Source organism: Bombina bombina, chromosome 6 (assembly GCF_027579735.1).
Source record: "Bombina bombina isolate aBomBom1 chromosome 6, aBomBom1.pri, whole genome shotgun sequence".
NCBI classification, from domain to species: Eukaryota; Metazoa; Chordata; class Amphibia; order Anura; family Bombinatoridae; genus Bombina; species Bombina bombina.
In genome coordinates, this window is record NC_069504.1 from 100,548,018 (window position 1) to 100,569,516 (window position 21,499).

The 21,499-nt window shown below is 39.1% G+C and overlaps 1 protein-coding gene across 1 annotated transcript in view; it reads left to right on the forward strand.

Moving 5' to 3' along the window:
- MAGI2 (membrane associated guanylate kinase, WW and PDZ domain containing 2) overlaps positions 1–21,499 on the forward strand; it is a 986,849-nt gene that overhangs the window by 728,612 nt on the left and 236,738 nt on the right. The window contains exons 11-12 of the mRNA XM_053716523.1: positions 2,518–2,559; positions 5,750–5,841. Coding sequence (XP_053572498.1) covers positions 2,518–2,559; positions 5,750–5,841 — 134 coding nt within the window. The remainder of the gene's footprint in view (positions 1–2,517; positions 2,560–5,749; positions 5,842–21,499) is intronic.

Consider the following 21,499-nt stretch of genomic DNA (forward strand, 5'->3'; position numbering starts at 1 on the left):
AGTTCAGCTTTTTGCACACATTGGGTAAGCTCTCGTGCGAACACGGTTTACTTTTAACTTGTAATATGAGCGCTACTTGACACGTACATGTATTTGTAATCTGGCCCATAGCTGGCTAAAAAAATAACCTTTGTTCAAGTCACTCATTAAAGAAATGTTTCAACAAATCCACCACTTGCTAAGCTGAAGTGCTTCAACGGAAAGACCTCCAAACTGTAAAAAAAACCATAAATAACAATCAAATGTGTTTCATGTTCCTTGTTTTTCTTTGTGCCAGGCTAGTGACCCCCAGACATTTACTGCTCAGCAGACAACTCAATAACACAGTTTGTCATGTAATGCTTGCAGGCATTTTGTGCCGAAACTTGTACAGATGTCACTCAGATAGTAGGTGCCAGGATTCCCCCAGAAGCAAGTTCTAAAAAATTCAAACCCTCACAAACACTGGGGACCAGATACAAACAACTGTGTTAATGTATTTTCTTGCTTGTGTTTTTCATGGTATGACCTTGACAAAGATATTGTTTTAGACTCTTGTTTATAAAAATAAAGGTGTGATTAGCCTCTAATTCAATGTGTTGTTTAACTCACTTGCTGCCATAGAGAGCTACAGTTATTACAGGGAGCCAATGGGTTAATCTGTTAAAAATGTACATATATGTCTGAGGGCTAGATGCATTAATGATACATTAAAAATATAGTTGTTTTTCTTTATTGCATTTACAAGATGACATTTTAAAATGTATAACTATTTTAATTTAAGAATGTTCTTTCGCTGATTGAGAGTTGTACTTATGGAATATTCTGCTTATATCTCTATAACATACATGATTATCTGGCTATTAAAAATCTCTGTACTTGGGTCAGAATTTTTTTTTACTGACTCAAAGTTCAAATACATTTATCAAGCCCTATTTGCATGTTATTTTCTTGGTCTGTTTCCCTAAAATACAGAGAGATCTACCATACTTTAGTCAATAGGCTATACGGGAAAACAAATATTTTGGTTGTACTAGTTACCCAAATAGGTCTAGTAGAACTCATTGGCCGGGAATCAGTAAGATATCTTGACCTGTAGAGCTACCTTAGTATAAATATCATGGTGTGTAGTAATGTCTTCATTGTATTATACCTTTACTTCATCTTCAGTAAATGCAAAGTGTTCGGGATTACTGAAGTTTTCAGGTCATATGTGCAATTAGTACAATTAATTCATTAAATGAATACAAATGAATTCTTAATTAATTGAGCTGACAGACCTTGTGGTAGAGTCTGCAACCACAAATTTATGAAGCATTTGTGGCATCTTATTCTCTCTGCCACCTTGAAAGCGGAGATAAATCACCTAAACTTGCTTGTTGTGGTGATTGACAGCCCCTACTCTCATGTAACTGATTGCACAAGAGCATTGGTAGGGTTGCACAAGAGAGATTTTGTGCAATCTTAAATTTCAGTGACAATTAAGGAAAGGTTTTCTAGGCTCTATTTCTCATCTTATTTTACTGAACTCTATATTGAAATGTAAGTGTTTTCCTTTACATAAACAATATTAGGTCAACTTAATGAGGTAAAAATTGCTTGAGGGACCTTGTAATACTGATTCGAATTGTTATAGAATCTCACCAGGCTAGAAAGCTTTAGAGAATCTGGCCCTCTGCTTGATAACTTTTCTTAAAGGGATATGAAATCCACATTTTCTTTCATGATTCAGATAGAGCATGCAATTTTAAGCAACTTTCTCATTTACTCCTATTATCAATTTTGTCCGTTCTATTGGTATGCTTTGTTAAATGAGCAGCAATGCACTACTGGTTGCTGACTGAACAATGACAATCGGTATATATATGCAGCCACCAATCAGCAGCTAGAACCTAGGGTCTTTGCTGCTCCTGAGCTTTACTGGATAAACATTTCAGCAAACGATAACAAGAGAAGGAAGCAAATTAAATAATAGAAGTAAATTGGAAAGTTGTTTAAAATTGTATTCTCTTTCTGAATCAGGAAAGAAAAATGTTGAGTTTCATGTCCCTTCTTATTTTATATATGTTGTGAATTCTTTGTAGCATTTGACTGTGCATTTTAGCAGGAGATTTTCAATTTAACAACAGTTCAAGGTTTCTTCCTGTTGCAAAAGCGCCTCCCAACTTTTGCCTCAGGCTCTTGCGTTAGTAAACGACTACTAATTTTACTGGCACGCCTAAGTATGAGATACATTGCACTCCTGTTAGTAAGCATACTTTTTAAAGGAATAACAACAGCCGTCATTTTACATTAACCCTCTAATTAGACAGCTTATTTGTCAGAGTTCTGATTTTTGCTTTTTTTTTTCTACTCACTGAATATTGAATTTATCAGATTTGTACGTTTCTGTGGAAAAAGTATGCATTGTATTAGACTGTAAACTTATTTATAGCGGAGTATTTGACTTATGTTGAAGAGTAGCTATTTAGCTGATCATGTGACTCACTAGCAAAATAATATTACGCTGCCGCTAAAATTCCTCATCTTCCTATTCAGAGCAAGTACCGCCCAGAGCTGGTTTCAGAGTGGACCCTGCTGGCAAGTATTCTTCAGTAACCATTGTCCTGTGAATCTGTGTCCATCACTCAGTGTCAGTGTAATTGTGTGTCCTGTAACCATAGCACTGAATTACTCCATAACCGTCTGTTCACTGCTTATTAACATTTTGTTTCCGGTTCATATTAATTCTATATAACTTTTTAGCTGACAGGAAGAACTGTAAGGTTACATGAACAGTGCAATATTTGATAATATTGTTGTTTTGGAACATTGTGCAAATGGGAAAACATAAACAAACTGACCCAACACTGGTGGGCAACCTTAAAGGGACACTAAAGTCAAAATTAAACTTTCAGGATTCAGCAGTTTTAAGAGACTTTCCACTTAACTTTTATTATTAAATGTTGCACATTCTTTTTATATACACATTTTTGAGGCAACTGAGCATGTGCACAAGTTCACAGAGAATACATATACTGTCACATAATACAGGAGGTCGGCAAATGGGGGGAAATACATTTGTCAGAAAAAAATCTACTGCTTAGTTGAAATTCAGAGTAAGTGTTATTGCATTGTATTTTTATTATGCACATATTAATTATGCAATTCTACGGCATTTAGTGGTCCTTTAAACCAGGGCTCGACAAACCCAGGAGCCAGGCAGCCACTGGCTCCTAGAATTTTACCCCTGGCTCCTATCTTTTTGGGTTATCCCCCATATTTCTATATACAAATATCACTCGCTGGCTCCTAATATTCTTTCTGGCTCCTAAATTTTAAACAAATTTGTCGACCCCTGCTTCAAACAGCCATTTACAAGTCCAAATTCAATACTATTTTTTACTGAGCTCCGATGGCTTGGTCAGAATGGCAGTTTGTGGTTTATGCATAAATTCTCATGTAACGATACCCTTAAAACAAGGACTGGAATTATTGACCACTTATGTAGTTATGTAGAGTAGGATTGGGGTCTGTTTGAGTTATTTTTTCACTATCTTATGGTACAGAGTATGGGGCCGAATTATCATTGTCTGGCGAACATGATATGCTGTAGAGTATCATGTCCACCAGACATCGCTGAATGCCGACAGCGTACGCTGTCGGCATTTAACATTGCTCAAGCAGTTCTAGTGAAATGCTTGTGCAATGACACCCTCTGCAGATTTGTCAATCAACCCGATCGTATTCAATCTGGTTGATTGCTGTCCGCGGCTCAGAGGTGGCGGATCCAGTTAAGGAGCAGCGGTCTTAAGACCGCTGCTTCTTAACTGCTGAAACAGGGAGATCAGGGGCCATTCGGCCCTTGATAATTAGAGCCCTATGTGTCTAATCTAAAAGAGTCAAGGTAGAAAACCCAATAAACTTCTTCATACAATGCTGTAGTCGGATCTTTAGCTCCTATTAGTAATCAACAGCAATAATGTCATTCTCATTTTGTATGAGCATTATTGTATCAATAAGAGTGGTTACAAAATTAAATGTTTGTTTGTTTAGTGTATATGTAATATACACAATTGGGAGTCGGTATAAATCCCATGTTCCCTGAGGAGCACCCTTAGGACAAAATTGGTGAATATCCCCTTACATGGACAGCTCCCCCAAAAGCAGACTAGGAGCAAAGTCAACTAGGGATTAAACCCAAAACAACGGTGTAAAATACATAAGATGGCTCTCATTCATGAATACTATAGTGACCATACTTTAGAGAATAATTTTGTTTGAAATGGAATTAGATTATATGTAATATATGAATAGTTCATCATATTGACTCCATAACTGGATAACATGGTATACACCTATTAGTTATTTTATTAAAACTATCGCTGTAAAGCAATTGCAGGCAACCATTGAGTGTATTCATATTTACAACCTTCTTATACACACCTGGTCTTGATAATAACATTCAGGTGTACTAATCATATAGTTATAAATCTAGTATGGAGTATAATATCCATTACATTACATAGAATTAGAACACATGTCAACAAATTGAATAATTGTTAAAGGGACAGTAAAGTCCGAATTTTCACTTTCATAGTCTAGACAGGGCATACAATTTTAACCAACTTTCCAATTTACTCCTATTATCAACTTTGCTTTATTCAATCCTTTGCTGAAGAGTAAACCTAGTTGGCTGGTAGGACCTCAGTGGTATGTATGTTTCTGTAGCACTCTATGTACTAAGCAGCGTAAGCTGCTAAGTAGCCTTCACATGTGCAAGTTTGCTTCCCTCAATGTAACAATCTCCACCACTTTTCAGTTGGTGGAGAGGGCATCATTACACACTTGCTTGAGGTCCGCTGCCCTTAAGCTGCAAAGCCATGTGGACATGTTTACAAGTTCAGAACCATGTCTGCATGGTTTTTAATACATGGGGCCCTATGACGGTAGTGTTTGCAATAATGTTTGCAGTAATGTTATACTAAGTTGCAAACTCTGCTGCATAAAGTGAAAATTACACAGGCTTGCTTCAGAGGTTCTATAAACCCACCTAGATTTACTCTTCAATACAAGGAGAAGAAATAAGGAAAGTTTTTAGTTTTTTTTATTGTACATTGTATATGAATCATGAAAGTTTAATTTTGACTTTACTGTCCCTTCAACAGAGTCTTCCAGTGATTCCATAGCCCTTTCTCCTCCAGACTACAGCTTTTTGGCTTGTGCTGAAGTTCCATCGGGCAAGTATAACCAATATTGCTCCTGGACAATATCATTTAGTAACCTAGTACCAGAATTTAGACAGCGTTCGTAACATAAGACACTCAGGGCCTTATTATATTATCTGTGAGAACTTTCCAAAACGTTATAACTAGACTCTTTAGCTTGATTAAATACTATGACTATTTATAAGCATTAAGGTCTCAGTTTTGCTACACGAGTAAGTGCATTGCATCCTGGCTTTTTCAATCAGTAGCACAGTGCAATACATTAGAGGATAACACCCCATTGTGTCTGCTTATGGAGCTTTTTATCAAAAACATATGAATGTTTATTGTAGATGACTACAATGATGACTACTGATTAAATCAGCTACTGACAGTTGTAACACCCCCATGTATTTCTCATTATACGTGTTTTCATTTTGTTGTGGTGTCATTTATATTATACTAATGCAGCTAATTAATCATTTCTTATTAACACCTGTGTTGATCATCTCTGTGTCGGTCCAGTTCAATTTGTTTTCTTGTTATTCATTATAGAAACATGTTTTTTGTTTATTGAAAACCAGGCCCAGATTACAAAGAGTTGGATGTTCATCTTCGGCGCCAAGAGTCAGGATTTGGATTCCGAATTCTTGGAGGAGATGAGCCGGGTCAACCTGTAAGTGTTTTGCTACAATTGCTGGAGACTGTATAATAATCTAGAAACAGACAAATATCTTTTGAAATTAATTAAAGGGACATTGTAGTGCCAAAATTATACACCCTATTTATTTACCAAGGAATTCTGTGTTTAGCATGTCAAATTTGCACTACTTGCTGTGGAGCTATTTCTGTTTAACTTCTGTGAAGGTGTTTAGCACATAGATAAAGCCATGCTTTGGAGCAGCTCCTAAGCTGAACACAGACAGTGATTGGTGGGGTTGTGCAACTGTTGCTGTCTTTTGGCTAACCATGTGTTTCTTGATGAGGACCAGCAGGTTAAACATATAGGATTTATTGGTGAGTAGCCCAAAAGTTACACACACTAACAATTTTTAGCACTACAATGTCGCTGTAATGACTTCTTTTCTTTAATGTATTTATATTTTTTTACTACGGGCTAGATTACGAGTGGAGGGTTATTTATCACTCCTCTCGCACGTTAACTCTTCTAGAAGTAAGCTTTTTGTGCGCTTCTCTATGCTCAGAAATCAAGAGAAACTAAAATAAAGAACATAAAAAAATGTGTTAGGACAAATAGACACATTTTGGCCTCTATTTATCAAGGTCTGTCGGACCTGATCCGACAGTGCGGATCAGGTCCGACAGACCTCGCTGAATACAGAGAGCAATACGGTCTCCATATTCAGCATTACCTCCCCCTGCAGACTCGCGGCCAATAGGCCGCCAGCAGGGGGGTGTCAATCAACCCGATCGTACTCGATCGGGTTGATTTCCGGCAATGTCTGTCCACCTGCTCAGAGCAGGCGGACAGGTTATGGAGCCGGAAACAGGGGGCATCAAGCTCCATTCGGAGCTTGATAAATATGCCCCTTTGAGTTGTATGTACCTAAAGGGAATCAAATTTAATTTTTTTGTTGTTAGAAAGTGCCCTCAGAACCTTAAAATTAAAGGGAGAGTAAAGTCAAAATTTTCAGAACACAATTTTAAACAACTTTCTGATTCACTTCCATTATCTAAATGTGCACACCCTTTTTATGCACACTTTCTGAGGCACCAGCTCGTACTGAGCATGTGCAATAATTCACAGACTATAACACACGCATTTTGTGATTGGCTGATGGCTGTCACATGATGCATTATGAAGGAAAATGTAACTAACTGAAATTTGTCAGAAAAAAATTTGCTGCTCATTTGAAATTGCTTTTGCATTGTCTTTTTTTTTTTAATTGAGGTTAAAATAAAAGGCGGGGGGCGGAGCGTACGGCCGACCAAGATGGCCGCATTACACTAAAGCTCCGAGAATAGACCGGGTGTCAAAGCTTATAAACAGACTCTAGTACAGCCTAGGATCCTCAACTTTATGCTAGGACCGTGATACAGAAGCTCTGCAACTCATCCGGAGCGGTTTCGTGTCTGCCTGAGCATCCAGGGCAGCACTGAGACCGCTCAATGTTTCAGAGGCCTATACGAGTTCAGACCTACGCACAGTATACTGAATGCAGCCTCTCCGACGTTTGATCTCCAGCTTCTAAGCTGAGCTGCCTGTAATTGTGTCATGATCGGACCACATATTACCACCGACTGTGGCTGGGGGAAGATACCTTGGAAAAAAGGACTTTGGGTGTAACGGCACTCGTGCAAAGCACAGATCAGAGTGTAAAAGTACTCCACGGAGAAACTACAGTCGTAATAGAAGCTCGTGCCCCTATGAGACAGGCAGTGGACCAGCTTGCAGGAGACCGTTTACAATAACCAAGGACTGCTCTCTGAATGCTGTGGGCATGGCGTACTTGTCCTTCAAGACCCTTCAGAAGCTTCTTTCAGCCCAACTTGCGAGTATACATGAAGCGTTGAACATAGCAAACAGCTCTCATGCGCACGAGACCTATACGGAGAAAGTGGCCGAAACACAGGGAGGTATGAGGCAGAGTCTCCCTAACCGGAGTTCCGGTACATTGGAAGTGCTGGACCCCAAAATTCAGACTCTCCCTATGCCGGAGACGTCTCGTGTGACTATAGCCCTTAATGAGTTAAATGGACAGTCCCTAGCTGGCCAGGACAAGGGAGCAGCAGGTTAAGATTATGGAAGTGAGCGACTGACCCCTCGGGGGTTGGCAGACAAGCATGCAGCAATGGAGTGGCTCACTAGCTATTCACTGAAGCCAGAGGTTCAGCGACAACAGTTTCTGGTACTGTTTGTGGAAACGAAAGGGGAAATGGTTGCCTTAAGATGTGTGCGGTTGCCTTTGGAGCCGGCAGAGCAACATCTTGTAATCGCTCCAGCCTGGCGCCCTAAAGTGAAAGCCGGAGTAGGGTGAGGTGGTCAGTTGGTAGTGTTCCCAGGGTGCTGCCCAGGCTGACTTTTTGCTGCTAACTACTTTTCACTCTGGGATTTCTGCCTTAGACTTTTGGCCATGGTTATACTTGCTGGACACTCAGTGCAAAAGATTATGACGATTGTTAATTTGAAATACCATTTTGCTACTGACATGGCTTGCTAATTTTAATCACTACTCATTTATTAACAGTTTGACCACCTTGCTATATAAGGAACATTGCTTATTAATGAGCTTATGCTGGTTTATAAATTTTATTAACATAACGTTAGTATGCATGTAATTACAAGTTAAGATTAATAGAGGATACAGTCTGTTTTCATATATGAGCTAGTTGCACAATTACTGTAAGCACAAACGATGTATGCTGCTGTTTATATCCCTTTGCCCCAATCCCAATCCACAGCTTCTTTATCTATTCCGAGAACTTCCTTTTTGTTTTTATGACTGCGTAATATACTGGGACAACACTATAAGGACCTGCCTACTCAGGGGGTAGGACTGCTCACATACCCATACACACTCCCATGACCTTCTTAATATCAAGTGGCCAGTAACTTTTAACCTATGAGTAGACGCATTGCATACCACATATCCATAATGAAAGCTTTTTTGCAATGTGTCGCAATTTAATTAGTCCAGGGCTCCCATGCTGAACGTTTTAGTTTTCAGAGACTAAGTGCCCCAACTTAGGTACGCTAAGCTCTTAATAACTCAGGCCGGATCATTACCTTCATAAATGATAACCCAATGGGATTGATATAGCGCCGTTTTAAGACATTCCTGACAATAATGTTGTGGGACTTAGCTGTTTGCCTTTACTATATAGTTAGGCAGTGGATATCTTATTTTTAGGTCTTGACTGCGGGTTAGTGGGGATTCCCCCGGGGGAGATCTTTTCATAAATATGTGAAACAGATGGCAAAGCAGTTATATCATAGCTATATTGATTGATGGCTACAAATGTGATCCCTTAAGTATACTGATACTCTTCTTTCCTGTGTCTGTCCAACCTGGGGGCATGAGGGGGCCCTCAGTGGAGACAATTATATATCGCTACTGTATTCTTATGTATCATTACCTCACTTGTTTGAGTAAATAATATGTGCCCCTCCTTCTGGGCCAGTGGCCAGGGCTCTGAGGGAGTCTACATAGAGGTAGCTTATCTTACAGGAAGGGAGGGGTTAGGCAGGGATTTGGATCCCATTATTGCGGGATTCTTACGCAGTAGTCAACCGCTGTGTTTCTCAGGTGATAACTAGTTCCTTCCCACACGATAGATACTAGCTCAAACTATTTGGTATCGTAATTTCCTAGAGCACGTCTCATCCCACAGAAAAGCGGCAAGACATTTATCATATCCACAACAGGCAACATTGGTCTTTAACTCTCATATTGTGCTAAGTCCAATCCCCTTTATATATATTTATATTAGATATTCAGTCCTAGGCTACCCCCCCCCCCCCCTTGGCAGAGCCCTTACCAGGGTTCCAACTAGGCGAACTATTTTCGCCTCAACTTTTATTTTCATTTCATAAGAAATTTGTGCTCTCATTGCCTTGAATCATTTGTGTATGTCTTGAACAGTAAACTATAAGTCTATATAATGTTAACTTTTTATGTTCTTAGAGTATGTTAACATATTTTGGACATGTTAATTTGAATTTAGTGTATAAGCCTTTCAGAGCAGGGGTCCTGCGTGATCCCAATTGTTATATTAAACTTCTAAATCAAATAAAAATTCATTAAAAAAAAAAAAGGCATACCAGAAGTTTAACGATAATGACATTCAAGTTAGTTACAGTATCAATGAAGCTTTAGGAAACAGATTACGGTACAACACATATATAACATGCCTGCCAAAGTAAACCTTCCAAAAAAAAAACTCAGGAGGCCACTCTTGGATCTCAAACAAACTGATAATATTACTACAGGAAGGTATCTTGAAATACAGGAGACCACTTGTGGGTCTCATATGAAAAAACCAATTTTTTTGCTTAATATAGAAAGCTATAGTATAAAACAAAATTAGGCCCAACTAATATTACGGAATAGTGTACAGGTCTAACTGAAAGTTGGGGTCTATGAATATGCAAGTATACATAATATATCTTACATATAGATAGGGCACCCGCCAATTATCCTTAAGGACTAGGTGTTTCAGAGATCTGCTATATATGTATAAACATAAATAGAAGGGAAAAAGCAAGCTCTATAAAGAAAAAAATAATCAACTACTACTAGTTGCAAACTCAATATAAATATTAACTAAGTGGCTATATGGTCATCTCATAAGTTTTATAAGGCGTGGTCAGTAGTTTAAGAGCTCCTTATCCATTAGTGTGTGAGATAAATACTAATGTATAGGAGTGGAATCAGGTAGTATATTAATTAAACAAAGGCCCTCAACCGTAGAGGCTGTAAACATTGTGGATCAAAGCGGTAGGCATGGGCCTATGGTCTGTAGGAAATATGTACAGACCTGTTTCACCTTTGAGAGTTGTTACACACTGTTATATATAGAGTTCTTCAAGTTATATCCCATGGAATATAGCGTTTTTACTGTGTTACTATTGGAAGCTTGTTATCAGCCTGTTATCCCTGACCTTCCAGTGTTTAATGAAAATGGGAAGGGGGTTAGGGGGAAGAGCAATAAAGCTACTAGAACTGCTCTAAATATTGTCTATGATAAGGGAGAAGCACAATAAAGCTGTTAGAACTGCTCTAGGTATTGTCTATTACCCTGTCAACCGGGAATCCACGTCTTGTGTAGATATAGGTAGGACTGGTGGGGTATGATATTGAGGAACATATCAGATGCGTCAGCTTGCATATATCTTAAGGCTATGGCAGGCCAGCTATTTCTGCAGTAGCTATATAATAAAATTGGATATAGCTTATAGTGGGGAAGAGGCCCACAATATCACTCAACATAAATCTGGCAGCTAACATTAGTAGTATTATACATAAATATCCCTAGTTACTCTATAATTAAAAAGATGTTCTAGAGTCCAGTCCAAAAACCTGCATATTAAATAACATCAGAGTAAAGATTACCAGTAGCATCATGTATTTATCAGGTCAGCTAAGGGCGCATACCATATCTCAAGGTTAGCAAATATGATAATAGTGTGCTCTTATCCTAACAGGTCCTTAGTTTAGTAGGTAGTGGTAGTATATACCCCAGATAGGCTATGTAAGTACGTATTGAGGCCCAAACAATCAATATGTTGCTCTGCCTCGGCCGCAGGCAGCTCAATAGAATGCTGGGCACCTCATGAGAGGTTATTGTCAATGGAAAGGACTATAATCAAAACAGATTTCTCAAATAATGCACAATAGCTACTGTGATTCTTTTACCCATGTAAACATACTAAGCCCCACATAATGCTCACTGAAGTATGTGAGATGATATATAATAACACCTACAAGTAAATATAAATAGTTGTAACTTGTCGATATGGACAAGCACCAAAATATGGCAAGTAAGGTAAGAGGTAAGCTCAGCCTGTAATGGGGGGGGTGTCACATTCAAGAGATGTAAAGTATGGGAAGGGAAAAATATTGGTCAATTAGCCTTATAGCGGTCCACATGATGCAAACATAGAGTTACCCTACACCAGGCAAAAATTGGCATCTCGTACTAGTGAAAGAGTTCAGTCCAGTGAACCAGAGGAGGAGGAGGTATAGCCAGAAAAATTTGATATTGTCATTGTCCCTCACACCTCCAGATGAAGTCCCAGGGATATTAAGGCAGTGTACTGGCGGTAGAAGGTACATTCTCTCAGTGTTCGCTACGGAGGTGAAATTCAAAGTCCTCCCTAACGATGGCTGCACTGTGCCCCCCAAGCTCAGTCGCTTCATTCCAGCTGAGCTCTGCAGCACCTGGAATCCGGTAGGCCTCGTTGGTGGCTGTGGCGGGGCGGTAACCCCCCGATGATATGAGGCAAGTAGTATTGCGGGTATTGCACCGGTAGATCCCACTTCGGAGCCCAATACTGCAGACTCTCCATTCATAGGTACATTAGCTCCGCTGCCGTCTCCTAACACCATTGCGGAGAGCTTCTCATTCTCACCTCGGAGCATGCAACTAGTGTCCAGGGCCTAAGTAACAATCAGGGAGGCAAGTGGCTGGTGCCGGGGCCCCAAAGCACCGCCACCCCATAACCCCTATGTGCGTGTATAGGTTCTTCGTCAAGCGGCCTGGGGTGGAAAGCTGCATGTAAGGTCTCAATGAATGCCTTTTGATAGGTTTCTAGCAGATCGCTGATCGCTTGTAAAAATAAATCTGTCATCTTCCCAACACTTTAGATAGATGCTGATGGTGGGTGTATATAGTAGAAAAAAAGTGCTCTCATAATACTTGATAACAACAGAGACCTGAAGACACTCTGCCGGGGGGTTGAATGGGAGGCCGAAATCTCAAGTAGTTTTCGGCGTATTGTATTTGTGAATAAACTTTTCAATTTTAGCTGCATTCAGATGGGCTTTGTCATCTGTATTAGGTTCTGTAGTTGTTTCTGCCCGATGCAGGGTGTAAAAGCAGATTTTAGAAAGATTAGTCTTTAGTTCTATAGCAGCTAGCAAAAATGGGACCTGTCATGGCCGCCGCCCGGAAGTTCCCCCTGCATTGTCTTTTTATTGTGCATTTATTGAATATGCTATTATTCTCTGTTTAGGGATCCTTTAGATATTTAAAATATTCTATGTTTCAAAATACAGACATTACCGAAATGTAAACACACAAAACTTCTTTATTGCATTCTAGTAAGGTCGTTTAAAATGTTTTAAACATTAAACACTTCCATGATCCTTTGTGCAATTTTATTTACATTCAAAGAAACATTTACCTTGTCAATATACAACAACAAAAACAAATAAAAAGGCATCCTCGTTATAACTGTATGCATTATATATTAAAGGTACAGTACAATCAAAATTACATTTTTATGATTCATATAGAACAGGCAAAACAACTTCCCAATGTAATTATATTATCGAAATTCCTTGTTCTCTTGGTATCTTTTATTGAACAGTAGGCTCAGGAGTAGCAATGCACTACTGCTGGAGCTAGCTGAGCACATCTGGTAAGCCAATAACAAGAGGCATATATGTGTGCTTACTAAGTTTAACAAATTTGATAATAAAAGTTAATTGGAAAGTTTTTTTTAATTGTATTCTCTGCTTGAATTGTGAATGTTTAATTTTTACTTTACTGTTTCTTTAAGCATATTTAAGATGCCGTCATGAAAAGGAGAGCAGCTTTCAATAGAATTTATCAGCAGAATATTAATTGCTATTACTTATGCACAGAATAGAAATTTGGTTTAAACTCTCGGCTTGCTGGTGTTTCCCTTTGAAGTGATAAGCGCTGAAAGTAAGACTTTCAGGAGTGAGGATTAAAACGAAATTCTATTCTGTTATTTTATCTCTGGAATGAAAAGAGAGACTATATGATCTATATTCAGCAGTGAATGCTGAATAGATTTGAGCTACGTTGACTTCCGTTCATAATAAATCATTTGAGCAACTTGAAAATAAATTAATTTCAACACAACCTGCACAATAATTTATAAATATGAGATCGGGTGCTGTTATTCACAAGTACAAACCTTAACCTCTTTACAAGACAAATGGATTAGTCATGCTCAGTATCACACCTTAGATAAAGATGTGTATTATTTTTTTTTAATTGCCTTAATTATTTTCCTCAATTCTGGGCCTCTTGTGAATGAGTATGGACTTCCAAACCCACCTTCCTAAGGCCTAGATTTAGAGTTTGGCGGTAGCCGTGAAAACCAGCGTTAGAGGCTCCTAACGCTGGTTTTAGGCTACCGCCGGTATTTGGAGTCAGTCAGGAAAGGGTCTAATGCTCACTTTTCAGCCGCGACTTTTCCATACCGCAGATCCCCTTACGTCAATTGCGTATCCTATCTTTTCAATGGGATCTTTTTAACTCCGGTATTTAGAGTCGTGGCTGAAGTGAGCGTTAGAAATCTAACGACAAAACTCCAGCCGCAGAAAAAAAGTCAGTAGTTAAGAGCTTTCTGGGCTAACGCCGGTTTATAAAGCTCTTAACTACTGTGCTATAAAGTACACTAACACCCAAAAACTACCTATGTACCCCTAAACCGAGGTCCCCCCACATCGCCGCCACTCTATTAAATTTTTTTAACCCCTAATCTGCCGACCGCCACCTACGTTATACTTATGTACCCCTAATCTGCTGCCCCTAACACCGCCGACCCCTATATTATATTTATTACCCCCTAACCTGCCCCCCACAACGTCGCCGCCAGCTACCTACAATAATTAACCCCTAATCTGCCCCCCTCAACGTCGCCTCCACCTGCCTACACTTATTAACCCCTAATCTGCCGAGCAGACCGCACCGCTATTATAATAAAGTTATTAATCTCTAATCCGCCTCACTAACCCTATAATAAATAGTATTAACCCCTAATCTGCCCTCCCTAACATCGCCGACACCTAACTTCAAACATTAACCCCTAATCTGCCGACTGGAGCTCACCACTATTCTATTAAATGTATTAACCCCTAAAGCTAAGTCTAACCCTAACACTAACACCCCCCTAAGTTAAATATAATTTAAATCTAACGAAATTAATTAACTCTTATTAAATAAATTATTCCTATTTAAAGCTAAATACCTGTAAAATAAACCCTAATATAGCTACAATATAAATTATAATTATATTATAGCTATTTTAGGATTTATATTTATTTTACAGGTAACTTTGTATTTATTTATACCAGGTACAATAGCTATTAAATAGTTAAGAACTATTTAATAGCTAAAATAGTTAAAATAATTACAAAATTACCTGTAAAATAAATCCTAACCTAAGTTACAATTAAACCTAACACTAGACTATCAATAAATTAATTAAATACAATACCTACAATTATCTACAATTAAACCTAACACTACACTATAAATAAATGAATTAAATACAATATCTACAAATAAATACAATTAAATAAACTAACTAAAGTACAAAAAATAAAAAAGAACTAAGTTACAAAAAATAAAAAAATATTTCCAAACATTAGAAAAATATTGCAACAATTTTAAACTAATTACACCTACTCTAAGCCCCCTAATAAAATAACAAAGACCCCCAAAATAAAAAAATGCCCTACCCTATTCTAAATTACAAAAGTTCAAAGCTCTTTTACCTTACCAGCCCTGAACAGGGCCCTTTGCGGGGCATGCCCCAAGAAATTCAGCTCTTTTGCCTGTAAAAAAACACATACAATACCCCCCCCAACATTACAACCCACCACCCACATACCCCTAATCTAACCCAAACCCCCCTTAAATAAACCTAACACTAAGCCCCTGAAGATCTTCCTACCTTATCTTCACCTCACCGGGTTTCACCGATGCGTCCTGGCTCCAAAATCTTCATCCAAGCCCAAGCGGGGGCTAGACATCCATCATCCGACGGCTGAAGAAGTCCAGAAGAGGGTCCAAAGTCTTCATCCTATCCGGGAAGAAGAGTAGATCTGGACCGGCAACCATCTTCTTCCAAGCGGCATCTTCTATCTTCATCCGATGAGGACCAGCTCCATCGTGAAGACCTCCAGCGCGGACCCATCTTCTTGCGACGACGTCCAACTGAAGAATGACGGTTCCTTTAAGGGACGTCATCCAAGATGGCGTCCCTCGAATTCCGATTGCCTGATAGGATTCTATCAGCCAATCGGAATTAAGGTAGGAAAATTCTGATTGGCTGATGGAATCAGCCAATCAGAATCAAGTTCAATCCGATTGGCTGATCCGATCAGCCAATCAGATTGAGCTTGCATTCTATTGGCTGTTCCGATCAGCCAATAGAATGCAAGCTCAATCTGATTGGCTGATCGGATCAGCCAATCGGATTGAACTTGATTCTGATTGGCTGATTCCATCAGCCAATCAGAATTTTCCTACCTTAATTCCGATTGGCTGATAGGATTCTATCAGCCAATCGGAATTCGAGGGACGCCATCTTGGATGACGTCCCTTAAAGGAGCCTTCATTCGTCGGTAGTCCGTCGGGCCAGCAGGATGTTCCGCGTCAGAGGTCTGCAAGATGGATCCGGAAGAAAGAAGATTGAAGATGCCGTTGATAGAAGACTTCAGCCGGATCATGGACCTCTTCAGCTCCCGCTTGGATGATGACTTCAGCCGGATCATGGACATCTTCAGCCCCCCGCTTGGGCTTGGATCAGGACCTCGGAGGAGCTCTTCTGGATTGATCGGTGAACCTGGTATGGTGAAGATAAGGTAGAAAGATCTTCAGGGGCTTAGTGTTAGGTTTATTTAAGGGGGGTTTGGGTTAGATTAGGGGTATGTGGGTGGTGGGTTGTAATGTTGGGGGGGGGTATTGTATGTGTTTTTTTTACAGGCAAAAGAGCTGAATTCTTTGGGGCATGCCCCGCAAAGGGCCCTGTTCAGGGCTGGTAAGGTAAAAGAGCTTTGAACTTTAGTAATTTAGAATAGGGTAGGGCATTTTTTTATTTTGGGGGGCTTTGTTATTTTATTAGGGGGTTTAGAGTAGGTGTAATTAGTTTAAAATTGTTGTAATATTTTTCTGATGTTTGTAAATATTTTTTTATTTTTTGTAACTTAGTTCTTTTTTATTTTTTGTACTTTAGTTAGTTTATTTCATTGTATTTATTTGTAGATATTGTATTTAATTACTTTATTGATAGTGTAGTGTTAGGTTTAATTGTAGGTAATTGTAGGTATTTTATTTAATTAATTTATTGATAGTGTAGTGTTAGGTTTAATTGTAACTTAGGTTAGGATTTATTTTACAGGTAATTTTGTAATTATTTTTTAGCTATTGTACCTGGTTAAAATAAATACAAAGTTACCTGTAAAATAAATATAAATCCTAAAATAGCTATAATATAAATATAATTTATATTGTAGCTATATTAGGATTTATTTTACAGGTAAGTATTTAGCTTTAAATAGGAATAATTTATTTAATAAGAGTTAATTAATTTCGTTAGATTTAAATTATATTTAAGTTAGGGGGGGTGTTAGTGTTAGGGTTAGACAGCTTTAGGGGTTAATACATTTATTAGAATAGCGGTGAGCTCCAGTCGGCAGATTAGGGGTTAATGTTTGAAGTTAGGTGTCGGCGATGTTAGGGAGGGCAGATTAGGGGTTAATACTATTTATTATAGGGTTAGTGAGGCAGATTAGGGGTTAATAACTTTATTATAATAGCGGTGCGGTCCGCTCGGCAGATTAGGGGTTAATAAGTGTAGGCAGGTGGAGGCGACGTTGTGGGGGGCAGATTAGGGGTTAATAAATATAATATAGGGGTCGGCGGTGTTAGGGGCAGCAGATTAGGGGTATATAGGGATAATGTAAGTAGCGGCGGTTTACGGAGCGGCAGATTAGGGGTTAATAATAATATGCAGGGGTCAGCGATAGCAGGGGCAGCAGAATAGGGGTTAATAAGTGTAAGGTTAGGGGTGTTTAGACTCGGGGTACATGTTAGAGTGTTAGGTGCAGACGTAGGAAGTGTTTCCCCATAGACAACAATGGGGCTGCGTTAGGAGCTGAACGCGGCTTTTTTGCAGGTGTTAGGTTTTTTTTCAGCTCAAACAGCCCCATTGTTTTCTATGGGGGAATCGTGCACGAGCACGTTTTTGAAGCTGGCCGCATCCGTAAGCAACTCTGGTATCGAGAGTTGAAGTTGCGTTAAATATGCTCTACGCTCCTTTTTTGGAGCCTAACGCAGCCATTCTGTGGACTCTCAATACCAGAGTTATTTAAAAGGTGCGGCCAGAAAAAAGCCAGCGTTAGCTACGCGGGTCGTTACCGACAAAACTCTAAATCTAGCCGTAACATTCTAATTTGGGTTAGCCGACTGCATCTAATAACTCAGTGTTTCTCAACTCCAGTCCTCATGTGCCACTAACAGGCCAGATTTTCATGATGTTTGAACTAGAGCACATGCAAAATAATCAGGACCGTCTTTAACACAGGGCAAAAGGGGCAGCTGCCCAGGGCCCAGTCTCTGTTGAGGAGCCCAAGAGTCCTAAAAAAAAAAAAAATTTTTTTTTTTTATGGTTCATACCTGACTGCTGATGTGACAAGGGGAACACACACATTCAGTCCTAATACTGTCACAGTCAAAAGTACTCTGCTTATATTTAGAAAAAAACAAACTGTGCCAGACCGTGCCGGTGTCATGTGACATGCCAAGCTATTGCCATGTGCTGTTTTAGATGTGCACTGTGCAGCACTGAATGCAAAGCCCTAACTCAGCATCCAGCCATTCCCACTGCATCAGAAAAGGTCCTACTGGGGTTACCACTGTTACCAGGTAACTGCTCTGGTTGTGGGGATTGTTTCTGGGTAGGGCTGACTGTAGGCACATGCAGCAGAAAGCTGGAGCGGCAGGTACGTGAGGATTTGAGCATCTGTGCAGCTGCATACACTGCTCTCTTCAGTCTTGAGGCTGTGTGACTCATCTCACACTGTATCCATGCAGCCTTGGACAGACAGCATCCAGTCTGCTGGTCCCCTTAGCCCTGCTCTTTCTGCTGTGGCCCTAAGATCAACTAACTGAAGTTTGATAGGGGAACAGTGCTTTGTAGAAAGGTGTCAGTGGGAAGAATAAGTTTGTGCACACACGCCCCTCCCCATGCAGCATTGTCTAGTGCAGGGTGAGAGGGAACTTGTTCCTAGCAAAGAAGTGACATGTGCTGCTGTGGGTGATGTATAGTGTCATGCTGATACTTCACACATTAATGTAAGGTTTATTTTTATAATTTTTATTTTCTCTCTGTCTCAGATTTTACAGCTTCCCATAGTAGTTCTGCTGTTCTTGTCAGTAAACTTATATTTGTCTGCACCTCCATGCTTCCTCCTCAGTCTTTACCTTGTTTTGCTCCTGTTGGCTGCCCTAAATCTCTTTAAGCAACTAACCTCACACCAGAATCACATTCAAAAGAATATTAAATGAATCCAGTGGAGGAATTTATATATTTATTTACTTATTAGTACTGCTTAGGTCCAGTTTCACATATTGCAATTTTTTTTTAATTTTTTTTAAAATTATTAGCCCAGCAGTGGATGATCCACCGCTGGGCTAATAATTAAAAAATAATAAAAAAAATTGATTTAGTTGTTTTTTGGGATGTTGGGGTGGAGAGCGAAATTGCATGGGGTAGGGGGGGGCCCAAGAAATTTTTTGCCCAGGGTCCAGTCAATATTAAAGACGGCCCTGAAAATAATCAGCTCATCAGTAACCATGGTAACTAACTTGCTGTCAACCTGTCATCTGATTATTTCACCTTTGCTCTAGGTAAAGGACCATTAACCACAGCAGAATTGCATAAACAACAAATGTATACTATTAAAATAATGCAAATGCACTTAGTATGAATTTCAAACAAGTAGTAGATTTTTTTCTGACAATATTCAGATACTTATATTTTCCTTCCCCTTGTATCTTGTGACAGATATCAGCCAATTATAATACACATATATGTATATACAGTGAAATCTCAGTAGGAAGGAGCTGGTTATAGGTACATGAGGACTGGAGTTCAGAAACACTAATAAAGTAACAGAACTACTCAGACTCCAGGGGTCAAGTCGAGCGGAAACGCATGGGAACAGAGTTCCTGCACTATTTTTGCAGTAGGAACTAAGTTCCCCCTGGAAAGAGAACAGAAGCACTTCAGTAAACGCTGCTGCTGCTGGTGGGTGGAGCTGGAGCACAGCCTGGTAAAAGGGATAGTGAGATCCTCTAGTAATGGGCAGTAACACGTCCTACAATACACTAAATGCAAGCCTGTAAGCGGTCCTGCTGTGTGATCACACTGCACTATGTGGAACACATGGTGCTTATATTTATTTGCATCTTGCTCTGGGGTTATTTAGCTCCCCTCAGCAGAAATGGGACTATTGTACCTTAAGTGGGTGAGACTCTGTAATAGTGGAGGAGTCTCAAACCCAAAGGCAACCATTCAACCCTTTATAAGATTTAATTTGCTTTCATTAACCAAAGTGTATAGATTATATACATATGTGTGAGTGTGTGTGTGTGTGTGTGTGTGTGTGTGTGTGTGTGTATGTGTGTATGAAACAATATTAAATTGTGAGGGGGTGGAAGTCTTGGTGAGTTCCTACACTTTTGTTTGTAGGACTTGACCCCTGTCAGACTCTAACTTAGTTCTTTACTTTAACCCCTGGTTTATGTAGACTGGCACTTTTCTAGGACTGTCATTCTAAACTAGTCTAGATCAGAGCTATTGTTCTGCCATTTTATGCTATGAAATCATATTTCATATCTCAGATGTGTCTTCATTTTTTAAATGCATACTCTTTGTTTTGTCTTGTTACTACTTTCATTGTTCTAAATCACCCAGGATACACTGAATCTAAATCAGTGTTTTTGTTAAGAGCTGTCCCTCTTATGTTCTCTAAGCCAGTGAATTTTAACCTTTTTTTGCCGTGGCACACTTTTTTACATTAAAAAATCCCGTGGCACACCACCATCCCAAAATTTAAAATAAATCACACATTGTAGCCTAATACAGCATATATATATATATATATACACATACACACAAACACACACATACTGTATGTATTGTGCTGTTATGCCATGCCCCCTACAAACTACCCCTGCACTGGGAGTAAAAAACAAGCAAAGTTTAAAAAATATGTCACACTAATGTCAGTCTGCCGTGGCACACCTGAGGATCTCTCACGGCACACTAGTGTGCCACGGCACACTGGTTGAAAAACACTGCTCTAAGCCATATGCCATCCTTCATGAGGTTTCTTATTTGACCATTATGTCATCATACAACTTGTGTATTTTTTCTTTCTTTCTTCCTGTTCCTTCATAATCAATTACAAATTGATCTCAGATAAAAGAAAGTAGAGGACATGGACGTATAGCTGAGCAGAGGGAAAGGAAACATACAGATGGGAGATTTGTTTCTGTACCATGAGTATATTATGTGAAAAGAAGAAACATATTTTCTATTGTAAAGAGGTGTACCGGGAGAGTAAAATGTGTGGAAAGGAGTGAACAGAGAGAATAAAATATGTGGAAAGGGGTGTACAGAGAAAGTGCTTATAGCATTTCCCTATATATAAGAAATATGTGTGTGTGTGTATATATATATATATATATATTCTGTGTGTGTGTATGTATATATATATATATATATATATATTTTCTGTGTGTATGTATATATATATATATATTTATATATTATTAATTTTTTTAAAAGCAGGTGTAGTGTCAGCTATCAGGATATTGTCATA